This window comes from Sapajus apella, unplaced genomic scaffold, assembly GCF_009761245.1.
Source record: "Sapajus apella isolate SASKATOON/1434 unplaced genomic scaffold, GSC_monkey_1.0 scaffold38, whole genome shotgun sequence".
Lineage (NCBI taxonomy): Eukaryota > Metazoa > Chordata > Mammalia > Primates > Cebidae > Sapajus > Sapajus apella.
In genome coordinates this window covers 16,220,652-16,239,380 of record NW_022436978.1, presented here as the reverse complement: position 1 = coordinate 16,239,380, position 18,729 = coordinate 16,220,652, and the positions used below count along the sequence as shown (strand labels likewise).

Here is an 18,729-nt window from a genome sequence, read left to right as displayed (position 1 = left end):
TCAAGAACTCTATATCCAGCAAAACTATCCTTTGAAAATGAAGGTAAAATTAACACATTGGCAGATAAAGAAAAACTGATTTTGTTGATAGTATATTTAGCCTATAAGAAATACTTCAGGCTGTAAGGAAAAGACATCAGGCAGTAACTTGAATTCACATGAAGAAATAAAGAACACTGATAAAGAGTAACTACACAGGTAAATATAAAAGACAGGAATAATGTATTTTTCATTTATGATTCCTCTTTTTCTTATGTGATTTAGGACCACTATGTAAAGCAATAATGATAAATCTATGTTAAGGGGTACATAATGTATAAAGATATAAATTGTGACAGTAATAGCATAAAGGGGCAAGTAATGAAGGCTACAGGGGAGCAAATTTTTTGTATATTATTAAAATTCAGTTAGCATTAATCTGAACTAGACTGTCATAAATTAAGATGTTAATTGTAATCACCAAATTAACCACCACTAAGAAAATAACTAAAAATATATATAGTAAAAGAAACAACAAGAAAGTTAAAAGAGTACGCTTTTCCATTTAACATAAATGAAAGCAGTCATAAAGGAATTGAACAACAACAACACCACACACACAAAAAAAACTAAAAAGCATAAAAAACAAATAGCAAAATGGCAGAAGTATGTTCTTCCTTATCAGTAAGTACATTAAATATAAGTGTATTAAGTTCTCTAATTAAAAGACAGGTTGGCAGAATAATGAATATTTAACAGTGGGTTAAATATTGTAGTATAAAATTAGAGTATAAACTCAATACAATAAAAGCCCAAATGTTGTGTGTGTGTGTGTGTGTGTGTGTGTGTGTGTGTGTGTGTGTGTATGTGTGTGTTTGGGATGGAGTCTCTCTCTGTTGCCCAGGCTGGAGTGCAGGGGCATGATCTCAGCTCGCTGCAACCTCTGCCTCCCAGGTTCAAGCGATTCTTCTGCCTCAGCCTCCAAAGTAGCTGGGACTACAGGTACACACCACCATGCCCAGCTAATTTTTGTAGTTTTTTTAGAGATGTGGTTTTACCATATTGGCCAGGGTGGTTTCAAACTCCTGACCTCATGATCTGCCCACCTTAGCCTCCCAAAATGCTGGGATTGCAGGCATGAGCCACTGAGCCCAGCCTGTAGTTTTTTTTTTTTTAAAGAAGGGTTTCAAAGGAAAAGGAAACTGTAATTTAAAAATTACACACAAAACAGACTAGAATGAAATAGAATATTAATAGTGATTATTTCTGAACTGTGAGTTTATGATGATTTTAGTTTACATCTGCATATTTTCTTATGTTTTCTAGTTTAATAGAATGATATTACTTTTATCATTAGAAAAATATATTAAGTACAAAAGTACTACAATTATACATACTGTGATACACAGTGGTATCACAGACCTCATCTGACATGCCTAATAGCCTAAATTAAACTATTTTCATTAATAAATATATTTACTAGTTTTGTGCTATTTTCCAATAGAAATTTCTCTTCTTAGGTACTGATAAGGGACCATGAAACAGAAATCTTTGAGTTATCAAATAAGTATTTAAATGTATACTTAGAAGTGACAGCCAACGTATTTAATACCTCATACTGCATGAGCACTGCATCAGTGAAAGTTGATATGGGTCATAGTACTGGAGAAGAGTCCTGGGGCTGTCTGTTGACTGGGAGTTCCCCTTTCACTGGTGGACCATAGGGGCCCTAGAGCTAAGGTGAAGGGAAGCAAGGAGACAGAGGGCTCAGAGTAGCAGGTGTTTACTAACGAGAATGGAAGTACAGTATTTTAACATAACAATTAGTACCACTGTATTGGTACATAACAGCTGAAGTGGTTAACCAGTAAGCTAACCATTCAAAATTATCACCTCTGGGCCAGGTGCAATGGCTCATGCCTGTAATCCCAGCACTTTGGGAAGTCAAGGAGGGTGGTCACCTGAGGTCAGGAGTTTGAGACCAGCCTGGCCAACATGGTGAAACCCCATCTGTACTAAAAATACAAAAGTTAGCCGGGCATGGTAGCGTGCCTATAGTCCCAGCTTCTCAGGAGGCTGAGACAGGAGAATCACTTGAACTTGGGAGGTGGAGGTTGCAGAAGCTCAGATCATACCACTGCCCTCCAGCCTGGCAGACAGAGCGAAACTCTGTCTCAAAATAAATAAATAAATAAATAAAATAAAAATCACCTCTGATACTTATAACTACATTTAGAGTTTGTCCTAAAGAAAAGCCTCACACACCAGCCACCATATAGAGCCTTGGTTGTTACCTCTGCATGGGCAATCCTGTAGTGACAGCCCAGGGCCAGCTCTAGTCCTCCTCCTAAAGCCATGCCTTGGATTGCTGCCACCACGGGCTTCCCATTTCTCTGTATTTCATCTACTACACTTCCCAGTGATAAGCCAAAGGTCCTAGGAGCGCTGAAGCCGTGAATATCAGCACCTAAGGGCACAAAGACAAGGAGGAAACAGAATTGAGAAATATCTGGGCATTGTTATATAATGATAAGTTACCTGACACTTTAAGTTTTTTAGTTTGTTTTATTTATTTCTTAATTTTTTTAGAGTTCCTGATAACTCCTAAGAAGTCTCAGCCTTCTTTGGGCCCTTACACTTCATCCTTGGCTGAAAACAAGTATCTTGGAGAATGTAGAATGCTATGAGAGGAAATCCTCAGATCTTTACCAGGAATTCTGTAATTTTCTAAAATCTGTTTTCCCATATAATAAGTAGTAACTCTATCTTTAAAAACATTAAAAATCTCAGGAAAGGGGAATAGGGATTCTCCTCCAAAGACCATTATTCTGAGATTGAGTCTGCCCCTCCCATTTTTGTATGTGTGATACTGTTAATCAACCCTATTCACAGCAATTTAGCTCCATAACTTTGTTAAGGGCATCAGTCATTACAATATAAAATATCAGGGTAACACATATGCATATTTGTGAGTTATGTGTTAGTCAACCGGCTTAGAATTATGTTTTTGTAATTGATTTTTATCTTCAATGAACATAGTATTTACTACTTTTCTTGATTATAAAAATAACATGTATTACAGCAAATTTGAAAAACACACAAAATTAAAAAGAACATGAAGATCACCCTAAACATCACCATACAGCCATAATTTAGTATTTGGGGGAATTCTTAGTTTTTTCCCTATGGGCAAACATCACCACCTGAGCTCCACCTTCTGTCAGATGAGTAGCAGCATTAGATTCTCACAGGAGCGTGAGCCGTATCGTGAACTGTGCATGTGAGGGATCTAGGTTGCACTCTCCTTATGAGAATCTAATGCCTGATGATCTGAGGTGGAAGGTTTCACCCCAAAACTATCCCTGCACCTCCACCCTCCCAGGCCCACACCCCCTACCCCCTACCCCTGTCTATGGAAAAACTGTCTTCTATGAAACCAGTCCCAGGTAACAAAAAGGTTGAGGATTGCTGATTTAGAGCATACTGTAGAATCATTTTTGTATTTTCCTATTTTCACGTACCATTTTACATAGTAAGCCTTTTCCTACAGCATTATCTATTCCTTGAAAACACTAAGCTTGGTACAAGTTTTAAATATTAAAGTAATTATTTTATATTTAGCCTATTCAGCTTTTTTTCCCTTTTTTTCTACGTGTTCTTTATCTAGCATCAATCCAGGAGTTATGCTTTTTTTTCTCACCAATTCATTATATTTCACTCTCTAGTCTAGTGTTTTGTTTTGTGTTTTCTATTCCTTTCGGTTCTAGAGAAACAAGATCAATTTCATTCTGAGTCTCAGGCCTATCATTCCTGTAGTTTTAGACTGAAATGTTTTTTTAGATAATAACAGAAATTAAGTTATTGGATAAATGCATCAAGCACTGTGCTAAGCAGTTTCATATACTGTCTCATTTAATTTTCACAACACCTAAGTTAAGCAGTATAATAATTCTCATTTTACAGGTAAGGGAGTTAATGCTTTGAGACAAGTGACTACTTCAGACATACAACTAATAACTGGTAGAATAGGGATTTGAACTTAGGCAATTTGACTACAAAGCCCACATTCTTAAAAGCTATACTACATTCTACTTAGAGCATAAGGTTAGTATTACTATTATCCCAATTTTTAAAAAAACCAAAGCACAATATTGTAGTGATTTCACTTTTTAATTATGTCAAAATCCAATTGATTTTTAGATATTGATTTTATATCCAGCAAACTCTACATTTTCTTATTAATTCGAACAATTTTTTAGATTATTTTGATTTTTCTACAAATATTATTATATCGTCTGAATAAAAGAAGTTTCTTCTTTTTCGATCTTTTTTTTTTTTTTTTTTTTTTTTTTGAGACGGAGTTTCCCTCTTGTTACCCAGGCTGGAGTGCAATGGCGCAATCTCGGCTCACCGCAACCTCCGCCTCCCGGGTTCAGGCAATTCTCCTGCCTCAGCCTCCTGAGTCGCTGGGATTACAGGCACGCACCACCATGCCCAGCTAATTTTTTGTATTTTTAGTAGAGACGGGGTTTCACCATGTTGACCAGGATGGTCTCGATCTCTTGACCTCGTGATCCACCCGCCTCGGCCTCCCAAAGTGCTGGGGTTACAGGCTTGAGCCACCGCGCCCGGCCCTCTTTTTCGATCTTTATACCTTTTGTTTCTTTTACTAGCTTTACTAAATTATCAAGGACTTCTAATACAATGTCAAAAGATATGATGAGAGCTGTCAGCCTTGTCTTGTTCCCTTCTCATAAGGAAAGCTTTCAATTCATTATTTTGTTTGTTTCCTGTAGGTTTTTCAAAATAAGGAAAAACATTTTGCCTGATTAAGACATTTTCTTTCTGTACCTCATTTACTAAGAATGTTTCTTTATAATGCATGTCAAATGTTATAGAATGTCTTTTGTACATCTCAACATAATCATATAATTTTTCTTTTTAATCTTTTAATGGGATGAATTTCATTAATCTTGTGTTCAACCAATCTGATATTTTTAGAACAAAAGTGATATACTTTTTGTATGTTGTTAGATTCAGCTTCACAATATGCTAAGATTATATTCAGGGGTACATGTGCATGTTTGTTACATTGCATAATGGTGAGGTTTGGGTTTTTGGTGTGCTTATCACCCAACCCAAACAGTAAACGTGCCACTTGGTAACTTTTCAACCTTCACCCCCACCACCTTGGCCTTTTGAAGGTCCTTATGTCTATGATTTCCCTCTGTATGTCCATGTGTTCTCATTGCTTAGCTCCTCCTTCTTTTCCCTGACAATTATTCCTTCATAATAGCTCCCACTTACAAGTGAGAATATGCAGTATTTGATTTTCTGTTTCTGACTAATTTTACCTAGGATAATGGCCAAAGTAAAGACATAATTTCATTTCTTTTTATGGTGGTGTAGTATACTACATTTTTCTTTATCGGACCATCCATTGATAGATCCTTAGGTTGATTCCATGACTTTGCTATCATTAACAGAGCTGCGATAAACATATGACTACAGGTATCTTTTGATACAATAATTTATTTTCCGTTGGCTAGATCCCCAGTAGTGGGATTGCTGGGTCAAATGATACTTCTGTTTTTAATTCTTTGAGAAATCTCCATACTGTTTTTCCATAAAGGTTTACTAATTTCCACTCCCACCAACAGTGTATAAGCATTCCCTTTTCTCTGTATCCTTGCCAATGTGTTGTTGTTTTACTTTTTAATAATGGCCATGCTAAGTGGTGTGAGATATCTCATTGCAGTTTTGATTTACATTTCTCTGGTGATTAGTGATGCTGAGCATTTTTTTCATATGTTTATTGGCTACTTGTATGCCTTGTTTTGGGTAATGTCTATGTCTTCTATCTACTTCAAAACAAAATTTTTAAGTATATATAACCAAAAGACTATGTCCACTTTTTAATGGGGTTAATTGGTTTTTCCTTGTTGAGTTGTTTGAGTTTCTTACAGATTCTGGATATTAGTCCTTTGTCAGATACATAGTTTGCAAATATTTTCTTCCATTCTGTAGGCTGTCTGTTTACTCTGCTATTTCTTTTGCTGTGCAGAAGCATGTCCTTTCCCATTGCATATTTTTGTCACCTTTGTTGAAGATCAGTTGGTGTAGGTATGTGGTCTTACTTCTGGGTTCTCTATTCTGTTCCATCCATTTTTGTATCAGTACCATGCTGCTTCGGTTACCATAGGCTTATAATATAATATGAAGTGAGGTAATGTGATGCTCCCAGCTTTGTTCTTTTTTCTTAGGATTGCTTTGGCTATTTAAGCTCTTTTTTGGTTCCTATTTAATTTTAGGACGTTTTTATAATTCTGTGAAAAATGACTGGTAATTTGATAGGAATTGGATTGAATCTGTATATTGTTTTGGGCAGTATGTCCATTTTAACAATATTGATTACTTCAATCCATGAGCATGGATGTTTTTCCATTTGTCTGTGTCATCTATCACTTCTTTCATCACTGTTTTGTAGTACCGCTTGTAGAGATCTTTCACCTCATTGGTTAAATGTATTCCTAGGTATTTTATTTTTTTGTGGCTATTGTAAATGGGACTGAGTTTTTTATTTGGTTCTCAGCTTGAATGTTATTGGTGTATAGCATCCGATTGATTTTTGTACATTGATTTTGTATTCTGAAACTTTACTGAGGTCATTTATCAAGTGTAATAGTCTTTTGGAGGAGTCTTTAGGGTTTTCTAGGTATAAGACCACGTTATCAGTGAACAGAGAAAATCTGACTTCCTCTTTTCCAATTTAGATGCCTTTTATTTCTTTCTGTTGACAAGGATGCTCATTCTCACCACTCCTAGTTAACATAGTACTTCCAGTACTTCTTTGTCTTGTTCCAGTTCTTAGGAGGAATGCTTTCACCTGTTCCTCATTCCATATGATGTTGGCTGTGGGTTTGTTGTATATGGCTTTTATTATTTTGAAGTATTTTTTGATGTCTAGTTTGTTGAGGGATTTTATCATGAAGGGATGTTGGATTTTACCAAATGTTTTTTGTGCATCTATTGAGGAGATCATGGATTTTGTTTTTTAATGCTGTTTATCTGGTGAATCACAGTTATTGAAGCATCTTAGAAATCCTGGAATAAAACCCATCTAATCTTGATGTAATATCTTTTTGATGTGCTACTGGATTTAGTTTGATAGTATGATGATTTTAGCATCTATGTTCATCAATGTTAGCCTTTAGGTTTATTTTTGTTTGTTTTTTCTCTTGTGTCCTTGTCTGATTTTGGTATTAAAGTGATAATGGTTTCATAGAATGCTTTAGAGAGGAATCTTTCCTCCTTGATTTTTCAGAATAATTTCAGTAAGATTGGTCCCAGCTCTTCTTTGCACATCTGGTAAAATTTGGCTGTGAATCTATCTGGTACTGAACTTTTTTTTGGTTGAAAAATTTTTTATTACTGATTCAATCTCATAACTCAATATCGGTCTGTTCAGGATTTCTGTTTAATCCTTGTTCAATCTTAGGCGGTTGTACGTTTACAGGAATTTATCCATTTCTTTTAGGTATCCTAGTTTGTGCATGTAGAGATGCTCACAGTAGTCTTTGAGCATCTTTTGTCTTTCTGTGGAATCAGCTGTACTGTCACCTTTGTCTGATTAGTTTAGTAAGCAATATATAAAATTTGGTTTTTTTTTCCAAGAACCAACTTTTCATTTCATTTATCCTTTGTATCTTTTTTTACTATATTACAAACTTATATTTGCAATATTTTCCAAAGTTCATTTCTTTTTTCTATTATTTTTTAATTTTTTTTAGCTTATTGGGGTACAGGTGGTGTTTGGTTACATGAGTAAGTTCTTTAGTGGTGATTTGTGAGATTTTGGGGTACTCATCACTCCAGCAGTATACACTGCACCATATTTGTAGGTTTTTTTTTTCATGTTTGCATTTTCGTTTAATTTTATTTTTATTGCATTTTAGGTTTTGGGGTACATGTGAAGAACCTGCAAGATTGTTGCATAGGTACACACATGGCAGTGTGATTTGCTGCCTTCCTCCCCATCACCTATATCTGGCATTTCCCCCCATGCTATCTCTCCCCAACTCCCCACCCTGCGCTGTCCCACCCCTATTTCACCCCAACAGACCCCAGCGTGTGATGCTCCCCTCCCTGTGTCCATGTGTTCTCATTGTTCAACACCCACCTATGAGTGAGAACATGTGGTGTTTGATTTTCTGTTCTTGTGTCAGTCTGCTGAGAATGATGGTTTCCAAATTCATCCATGTCCCTACAAAGGACACAAACACATCGTTTTTGATGGCTGCATAATATTCCATGGTGTATATGTGCCATTTTCCCTGTCCAGTTTATCATCCATGGGCATTTGGGTTGGTTCCAGGTCTTTGCTATTGTAAACAGTGCTGCAATGAACATTCGTGTGCATGTGTCCTTACAGTAGAACGATTTATAATCCTTTGGATATATACCCAGTAATGGGATTGCTGGATCAAATGGAATTTCTATTTCTAGGTCCTTGAGGAATCGCCACACTGTCTTCCACAATGGTTGAACTAATTTACACTCCCACCAACAGTGTAAAAGTGTTCCTATTTCTCCACATCCCCTCCAGCATCTGTTGTCTCCAGATTTTTTAATGATCACCATTCTAACTGGCGTGAGATGGTATCTCAATGTAGTTTTGATTTGCATTTCTCTAATGACCAGTGATGATGAGCATTTTTTCATATATTTATTGGCCTCATGTATGTCTTCCTTTGTAAAGTGTCTGTTCATATCCTTTGACCACTTTTGAATGGGCTTGTTTTTTTCTTGCAAATCTGTTTTAGTTCTTTGTAAATTTCAGCCCTTTGTCAGATGGGTAGACTGCAAAAATTTTTTCCCATTCTGTTGGTTGCCGATTCACTCTAATGACGGTTTCTTTTGCCATGCAGAAGCTGTGGAGTTTGATTAGGTCCCATTTGTCTATTTTGGCTTTTGTTGCCAATGCTTTTGGTGTTTTGGTCATGAAGTCCTTGCCTATGCCTATGTCCTGAATGGTTTTGCCTAGATTTTCTTCTAGGGATTTTATGGTGTTAGGTCTTATGTTTAAGTCTTTAATCCATCTGGAGTTAATTTTAGCGTAAGGTGTCAGGAAGGGGTCCAGTTTCTGCTTTCTGCACATGGCTAGCCAGTTTTCCCAGCACCATTTATTAAACAGGGAATCCTTTCCCCATTGCTTGTTTTTGTCAGGTTTGTCAAAGATTGATGGTTGTAGATGTGTTGTGTTGCTCCGAGGCCTCTGTTCTGTTCCATTGGTCTATATCTCTGTTTTGGTACCAGTATCATGCTGTTTTGATTACTGTAGCTTTGTAGTATAGTTTGAAGTCCAGTAGTGTGATGCCTCCCGCTTTGTTCTTTTTGTTTAGAATTGACTTGGCTATGTGGGCTCTCCTTTGGTTACATATGAGTTTAGGGTGTTTTTTTCCAGTTCTGTGAAGAAGGTCGTTGGTAGCTTGATGGGGATAGCATTGAATCTGTAAATTACTTTGGGAAGTATGGCCATTTTCACGATATTGATTCTTCCTAACCATCAACATGGAATGTTTCTCCATCTGTTTGTGTCCTCTCTTATCTCGTTGAGCAGTGGCTTGTAGTTCTCCTTGAAGAGGTCCTTTACGTTCCTTGCTACTTGTATTCCTAGGTATTTTATTCTCTTTGTGGCAATTGTGAATGGCAGTTCGTTCTTGATTTGGCTCTCTTTAAGTCTATTATTGGTGTATAGGAATGCTTGTGATTTTTGCATATTGATTTTGTATCCTGAGACTTTGCTGAAGTTGCTTATCAGTTTCAGGAGATTTTGGGCTGAGACAATGGGGTCTCTAGATATACAATCATGTCGTCTGCAAATAGAGACAATTTGACTTCCTCCTTTCCTATTTGAATATTCTTTATTTCTTTTTCTTGCCTGATTGCTCTGGCTAGAACTTCCAATAGTATATTGAATAGGAGTGGTGAGAGAGGGCATCCTTGTCTAATGCCAGATTTCAAAGGGAATGCTTCCAGTTTTTGCCCATTCAGTATGATATTGGCTGTTGGTTTGTCATAAGTAGCTTTTATTATTTTGAGATACATTCCGTCGATACTTAGTTTATTGAGAGTTTTTAGCATAAAGGGCTGTTGAATTTTGTCAAAGGCCTTCTCTGCATCAATTGAGATAATCATGTGGTTTTTGTCTTTGGTTCTGTTTATGTTGGGAACTACGTTTATAGACTTGCGTATGTTGAACCAGCCTTGCATCCCCGGAATGAAGCCTACTTGATCATGGTGGATAAGCTTTTTGATGTGCTGTTGCAATCAGCTTGCCAGTATTTTATTCAAGATTTTTGCATCTATGTTCATCATGGATATTGGCCTGAAATTTTCTTTTCTTGTTGAGTGTCCGCTGGGTTTTGGTATCAGGATGATGTTGGTCTCATAAAATGATTTGGGAAGGATTCCCTCTTTTTGGATTGTTTGGAATAGTTTCAGAAGGAATAGTACCAGCTCCTCTTTGGCGCCCATCTTCCAGCTGTTTCCCAGCAAAGATCAACCTCTGTTGGTCAGGAGGGATGCCTTCCTTGTCCTGGATATTTGCCTTGACATTCTCAATGGTGTGACTTGGCTCAACCTCAAGGGTGATGGTCTTGCCGGTCAGAGCCTTCACGAAGATCTGCATTGTCAAGTGGTGATGACAGCAACTCACAAAAAACAACCACGGCTGCACTCCCAGCTGTGACGGAACTCCATATCTGTAGTTTTTGATCCCTTGCCCCACACTCCCACCCTTCCCTGCTAAATCCCCAAAGTCCATTGTATCATTCTTATGCCTTTGTGTCCTCATAACTTAGCTCCCACATATCAATAAAAACATATGATGTTTGGTTTTTCCATTCCTAAGTTATTTCACTTAGAATAATAGCCTCCAATCTCATCCAGGTCACTGCAAATGCCGTTAATTCATTCTTTTTTATGGCTGAGTACTATTCCATCACATAAATATACCACAGTTTCTTTATCCACTCGTTGCTTGATGGGCATTTGGGTTGGCTCCACAGTTTTGCAATTGCAAATTGTACTGCTATAATCATGCATGTGCAAATATCTTTTCTGTATAATGACTTTTTTTCCTCTGCATAGATACCAAGTAGTGGGATTGCTGGATCAAATGGTAGTTCTACTTTTAGTTCTTTAAGGAATCTCTATACTGTTTTCCATAGTGGTTATACTAGTTTACAATCCCACTAGCAGTGTAGAAGTGTTCCCTTTTCACCGCATCCATGCAAACATCTACGGTTTTTTGGTTTTTTGATTTTTTGATTTTGGCCATTCTTGCAGAAGTAAGATAGTATTGAATTGTGGTTTCAATTTGCAGTTCCCTGATTATTAGTGATGTTGAGTATCTTTTCATATATTTGTTGGCCATTTGCATATTTTCTGAGAATTGTCTATTCATGTCCTTAGCCCACTTTTTGATCGGATTTTTTCTTATTGATTAGTTTGAGTTCATTGTAGACTCTGGGTATTAGTCCATTGTCAGATGTACACATTCTGAAGATTTTCTTCCACTCTATGGGTTGTCTGTTTACTCTGCTGACTGTTCCTTTAGCTCTGAAAAAGTTCTTTTGTTTATCTGTTTTTATTGCATTTGCTTTTGGATTCTTGGTTATGAAATCCTTGCCTAAGCCAATGTCTAGAAGGGTTCTTCCAATGTTAACTCCTAGAATTTTTATAGTTTCAGGTTCTATATTTGAGTCCTTGATCCATCTTGAATTGATTTTTGTATAAGGTGAGAGATGAGGTTCCAGTTTCATTCTCCTACATGTGGCTACCCAATTATCCCACCACCATTTGTTGAAAAGGCTGTCCTTTCCCCAGTTTGTTTTTGTTTGCCTTGTCAAAGATCAGTTGACTGTAAGTATGTGGGTATATTTTGGGGTTCTCTATTCTGTTCCATCGGTCTATGTGCCTATTTTTTTTTTTTTGAGGCGGAGTTTCGCTCTTGTTACCCAGGCTGGAGTGCAATGGCGCGATCTCGGCTCACCGCAATCTCCGCCTCCTGGGTTCAGGCAATTCTCCTGCCTCAGCCTCCTGAGTAGCTGGGATTACAGGCACGCGCCACCATGCCCAGCTAATTTTTTGTATTTTTAGTAGAGACGGGGTTTCACCATGTTGACCAGGATGGTCTTGATCTCTTGACCTCGTGATCCACCCGCCTCGGCCTCCCAAAGTGCTGGGATTACAGGCTTGAGCCACCGCGCCCGGCCTATGTGCCTATTTTTATGTCAACACCATGTTGTTTTGCTGACTATGGCCTTATGTATAGTTTGAAGTCAGGCAATGTGATGCCTCCAGATTTGTTCTTTTTGCTTAGTCTTGCTTTGGCTATGCGGGCTCTTTTTTACTTCTATATGAATTTTAGAATTGTTTTTCTAATTCTGTGAAGAATGATCATGGTATTTTGATGGGGGTTGCATGGAATTTGTGTATTGCTTTTGGCAGCATGGTCATTTCCACAATATTGATTATATCCATCCTTGAGCATGGGATGTGTTTCCATTTGTTTGTGTCATCTATGATTCCTTTCAGCAATGTTTTGTAGTTTTCTTTATAGAGGTCTTTCACCTCCTTGGTTAGGTATATTCCTATTAAAAAAAATATTTTTTGCAGCAATTGTAAAAGGGGACTAGTTCTTGATTTGATTCTCTGCTTGGTCACTGTTGGTGTATAGAAGAGCTACTGATTTGTGTACATTAATCTTGCATCAAGAAACTGCTGAATTCTTTTATCAGTTCTAGAAACTTTCAAAAGGAGTCTTTAGAATTTTCAAGGGAAACAATCATATCATCAGCAAACAGTGAAAGTCTGACTTCCTCTTTACAGATTTGGATGCCCTTTATTTCTTTTTCCTGTCTTAATGCCCTGGGTAGGACTACCAGTACTATGTTAAAGAGGAGTGGTGACAGTGGCCATCCTTGTTTTGTTCCAGCTCTCAGAGGGAAGGCTTTCAACTTTTCCCCATTCACTATTATGGTGTCTGTGGGTCTGTCATAGATGGCTTTTATTACATTGAGTTATGTCCCTTGTATGTTGATTTTGCTGAGTTTTAATCATAATGGGATGATGGATTTTCTAGAATGCATTTTCTGCATCTATGGAGATGATCACATGATTTTTGTTTGTAATTCTGTTTATGTGGTGTATCACATTTATTGACTTGTGCATGTTAAATCATCTCTGCATCCCTGGTATAAAATCCAGTTGATCATGGTGGAATATCTTTTTGATACGTTGTTGGCTTTAGTTAGCTAGTATTTTGTTAAGGGTTTTAGCATGAATGTTCAACAAGGATATCAGTCTACAGTTTTCTTTTTTGGTTATATACTTTCCTGGTTTTGGTATTAGGGTGATGATGCTGGCTGCATAGAATGAATTAGGGAGATTCCTTCTTTCTCTTTCTTATGGAATAGTGTCAAAAGGATTGGTACCATGAGGATGGAATGTTTTTCCGTTTGTTTGTGTCCTCTCTTATTTCCTTGAGCAGTGGTTGGTATCCCTTCACATCCTTTGTTAGCTGTATTCCTAGGCATTTTATTCTCTTTGTAGCAATTGTGAATGGGAGTTCATTTATGATTTGGCTCTTTGCTTGCCTATTGTTTATGTAAAAAAATGCTTTACAGTAGACCTTGTCAATGGAGTCTTCTGGGTCAAGTATTAACTTGTTGATATTTTTGATTATTGATTGAATTTCTTTAATGATTACAGAATTATTTGGGTTTTCTATTTCTTCTTGAGTTAATTTTGGGAAGCTGAATTTTTTTACATGTTCATAATATCTTCATTATCTTTTTTCACTGTTATAATAACTTTATCTTGCATTTTACAGAAGTCTGAATGATTTTCAAAAAGCACCTCCTTACCCCATGTCACGTTTCTCTGACAGTTGTCAAAGTAGGTGATAAGTATGTCAATAGCTTGAGCATCAGCATCTTGCAAGGATTTCAGACCAACCAACCACTAGCCAAAGAACTTGGCAGCTTTTTTACCTTGTTTTTAATAGAATGGTATATCCACTCTGGACAGGCAAACCTGTCCAGCTACATCTCCACAATACATTTTGCAAAATCAGTGATTACCAAATTAGTTAGCTTTAGCACCAAGCTGTGCTCGCTTGCCCGTGACAGCATGGAAGCCAGTTTTGATACTGGCAACAGAACATCTAGAATCGGCAACAGAACAAGTTTCGCACTGTAGGAAATAAGAGTCATGTGTCCTTCTGCAGGATTGTGTCCAGTGATCGGCATGTGTGATAAGTTACATATTCCTTGATATATCTTCTTAAGACATTTTCTGTTTCTGTTGGAATCTTTGATTACAAGTTGGTTATTATCATCTATAGAACCACTTGTACCCAATTCAGCCAACAAAAATGCAAGGAGATGTTTGTGCTGATGATGTCATAGTTTACAGATATCTGTAAAGTTGACAAAAGAAGTTTTCTTGGTTCCTACTTGGATGACCTGTGGAAGTTTCATGATGAATTTCTTTTTCTCCCCAGCAACCATATCTGGATTCTTTTTCCTCGTGATGTTGAACATGTGACTCAACAGCTTCTCTTATGTGTAGTTGCTTTCTGAGCCTGCCTAAGCAGGGCTGGTCTGATGACTCCATGAGATACCATCATCTTTTTTGCTGTCTTCATCTTCTAGAATTTCATCTTTCTCTAGTATTTCATCCTCATCTGGGAACTTGACATTGTTCTTTTACTTCTTTTTATTGCCAAGCACAATGTCAAGGTCATCCTCTGATTCAGCTGGTTCCTGAGCATCACTTTCAATCTTAGGGTCCTTTACACCTTCTTCAGCTTCATCAGTATCAAATATCTTTTTTGCTTTTTTCTTCTTTTTCTTTTGATTAAAGAAGTTCAAGTCATCTAGATCATCATAAGCATCTTTTTTCCTACTGTCCAATTTGTCAGCTTCTAAATCTTTGTCCTCAGTTGGTTCTGGCTCCAGACTTTTGTTTCTGAAGGCTGGGTTTCCTCTGTTTGGGTATCCTCTTCTTTGCCTAACATAAGAGGCTTCTTCTTCTTTTCTTCTTGCTCATAGTAGGATCAAAAATCATCTCGTCCCCAGGCATAACTGCAGCTCCAGTAGGCTCTGCATGGACGGACAGTCAGATGGGTCAGCCCCAGGCTCCATGGCAGCACAGCTCTTGCCAGTACCTTTCCCTCCACCGCACCAGGCTCTTGCATCAGCAAAAGGGCCATTATCTTTCTTAAGGGCTGGTTAAGGGTATCTGCAGTGATATCCTTTTCATCATTCCTTATATGCATTGTTTGTGTCCTATCTTCTCTTTCAATCTCTCCCGAGTTTGTCAATTGTATTAGTTTCAAAAAACAACACTGTTGTTCCTCTTGATCCAAATGTTTTCTATTTCATTAATTTCTCCTCTGTATTATTTCCTTTGTTCTACTTAATTAGGGTGTATTTTACTGTTAGTTTGTTATGTCAGTTTCTTTATATCAATACAAAACTCATTACATTAGAAAAGCCTTTTTTCTTTTCTAATACATATTTCTAAAGCTATAAATTTCCTGATAAGTTTACTTTAGCTGCATCCCTCAAGTTTTATATTATGTTTTCATTGCCATTCAGTTCTAAATTTTTTCTAATTCCATTATTTCTGTTTTTACTCAGAGGATACTGGAAATTAATTTAACTTCCAAACACATGAGAATTACTAGTTATGTTTTCGTTATTTGATTTTTAGCTCAATTGCATTGTTGTCAGATGATATATTCTCAATGAAATTTATTTAGACAAGATTTTAAAATTCAGTATCTAGTCAATTTTTGTAAATGTTCCAGATGTATTTCAGAAGATGTACATTCTCCCATTTTGGGGTGCACTGTTCTATGTCCACACATTAAGTCAAGTTTCGTAATCTCTAATACTTTTTTAAAAGAATAATTTTTTCTGCCTCTGAACTCGAATTACATTCTCTGATCTACCTTCTTTCTTACAAAGAAATATCAAGTTCTTTATCATTCTGATCACTCTTTCCATGCGTCATCATCATCATCTTGGGTGACAAACCTTAAGTTTTCAAACAGTGAGCAAGCCATTTAATAACTGCTTAAGCCAGTTAATAACTGGGACATTATATTAATCTCTCCCAGGCTTATAATCTCTTCTCACCAGTAAATGAGGATGTAGAACTGAAAATTAAAATATGTGTTTTAAAATTCTATTATTTTTATTATTAATTAATAAACCTGCATGGTACTGGCACATAACAGGCAAGATAAATGGTAATATTATAATGATTCACATTTTTATATATATTGCCATGATTCTAACATCTGTGTCTTTTCAGGCTACCATTAACACATATTAAATTTCTCTGGCTACAGTAAGTTTGAATAGGCCCCCATATCCATGTGACTTTTGCCAAAGGGCATAATATATTCATTAAGGAAAAGATGCCATGTATACCATTGAATAAGTCACCATTTCAGAATACTTTTGCCATATGTTATCAATAATTTTGCATCTTCACACAATAACCCAATAAAGCAGTGCCATGGTCACCGAGATGGGTGACTATTAGAAGAAAAATAAATGCTATTATAAGACTGTAGGAATTAAATCTTCTGTGTGTAGGTACTGTAGTAGAGGACTTCAGATTTTTTTTCTCATTTAATGTCACAAAAAAACCCTAAAATAGATATTACTGTTCCTACTTTATAGATAGAGAAATTGAGGTTCAGGAATTTAAAAAGATTTGCCCAAGTCCATATATGGTGGAGATACAAGCAATGCAGGTATATATCAGCAGGTGTGTACCAGCAGGTATAACAGCCATCAAGTCTGGGACTAAATATATTCTAAAAGCCCAATCCACTATAAAAGAGACTAAGCCCAAAGTCTTCTCTAGGTCTCTCTTGTAATTCTGTCCCTTTCTCCACAGTGTTTCTCATTCTCACTCAAGTCTCTCATATCCGTTACCCACACAGGCACAGCTAATGCAGTATTGATCTCAGTCTGTGGCTGGATTCCAGAGATAGTGGGAGAGGGTTAGACCTTAGTTACCTGCAGAAAATTTGCCCTCTGCTCCACAAATCACAATGGCTTTTATTGTATGGTCTGTTACAGCTTTCTGTAGTCCTTCTTCTATTTCACGGAGTAAAGCCGTACTAAAATAAAACAAAATACATGAAGTAAATTAGAATTAAATTCCTACCATCTTAGAGTATTTTCCTCTCCTAACAATGAAAACTGAAACACACACAGAATGAATAAAAACTGTAGGTGCTTCTCAATAAAGCTTCCAGCAAACAATATGTGTCCATTATGACTATTAAATTTGTTCTACAAATAATGTACATGCCTACGATTAATGAAGCATTGAACAGATTAAATTAATCCACTTTTAAAAAATGTAATTTTCCTGCACTATGCTTTAACTTCGACCACTTAAAATTGGCACCAACCAATTTAAAAATACTATTATATGTCTTGTATATACTGTATAAGGAGTTATCCAATACTTATACATAATTTAGCATGTAAGGCACACTAAGATGAGTGCTGTAATAAAGGTACAAATAAAGAGTGATGTTGAAGTTCAGAGAAGGATGAAATTACTTTCGATTTTTCATACTGGCAAAATATAAGAAAATTAAAGGAGAAACAGTCTAGGAGCTGTGGCGGGGGCTGTGAGTTACCTCAAATATCCATTCCTCTGCATCTTCTTCATAGTATTAAAACGCTTGCTTTTTTTGTTTTGTTTGTTTGGTTTTTTTTAAAGAGAATTCCTAAGTCTCAAAAACACCTGGTTTTTACCTGAACATATGTGATATGGTTGGGCTCTTTATCCCCACCAAAGTCTCATTTCTTTTTTCTTTTTTTTTTTTTTTTGAGACAGAGTTTCACTCTTGTTACCCAGGCTAGAGTGCAATGGCGCGATCTCGGCTCACCGCAACCTCCGCCTCCCGGGTTCAGGCAATTCTCCTGCCTCAGCCTCCTGAGTAGCTGGGATTACAGGCACGCGCCACCATGCCCAGCTAATTTTTTGTATTTTTAGTAGAGACGGGGTTTCACCATGTTGACCAGGATGGTCTTGATCTCTTCACCTCGTGATCCACCCGCCTCGGCCTCCCAAAGTGCTGGGATTACAGGCTTGAGCCACTGCAAAGCCTCATTTCTAATTGTAATCCCCACTTATCAGAGAGGGACCTGGCGGGCGGTGATCGGATCATGCCAGTGGCTTCCCCCATGCTGTTCTGTGAGGGAATTCTCAGGAGATCCAATAGTTTGTAAGTGGCAGCTTCCCTGTACTCACGCCTCTCTCTTGCCACCTTGTGAAGAAGGTACTTGCTGCTTCTTTGCCTTCTGCCATGATTGTAAGTTTCCCAAGGCTTCACCAGCCATGTGGAATTGTGAGTCAATTAAAACTCCTTCTTTTATAAATTACCCAGTCTCAGGTATGTCTTTATAGCAGTGTGAAAATGAACTAATAAAAAACTATGGTTGCTCAAAATAAAGACTACATTTCCCAGCCTGCGTTGCAGTAAGGTCCGCACAAGGAACTAAGTTCTAGCCAATGGGATGGAAGCACATTTAGTATATGCAACTTTTGGGAGAGTCCTTAAAGGTTTGAGTATGCTTTTTCCTTTTTCTTTCTTTTCTTTTTTTTTTTTTTTTTTTTTTTTTGTGACGGAGCCTCACTCTGTCT

At 37.1% G+C, this 18,729-nt stretch overlaps 1 protein-coding gene and 1 pseudogene across 2 annotated transcripts in view; both read right to left on the bottom strand.

Annotated features, from left to right (window-relative positions):
* The window catches only part of EHHADH (enoyl-CoA hydratase and 3-hydroxyacyl CoA dehydrogenase), a 92,638-nt gene that overhangs the window by 44,389 nt on the left and 29,520 nt on the right, over window positions 1–18,729 (bottom strand). For both annotated transcript variants that reach the window (XM_032298375.1, XM_032298374.1), the window contains exons 2-3: window positions 17,085–17,188; window positions 2,274–2,446 (exon numbers count right to left, since the gene is read on the bottom strand). In XM_032298375.1, coding sequence (XP_032154266.1) covers window positions 2,274–2,336 — 63 coding nt within the window. In that variant the 5' untranslated portion in view covers window positions 2,337–2,446; window positions 17,085–17,188. The remainder of the gene's footprint in view (window positions 1–2,273; window positions 2,447–17,084; window positions 17,189–18,729) is intronic.
* Window positions 14,047–15,129, bottom strand: LOC116564921 (annotated as a pseudogene).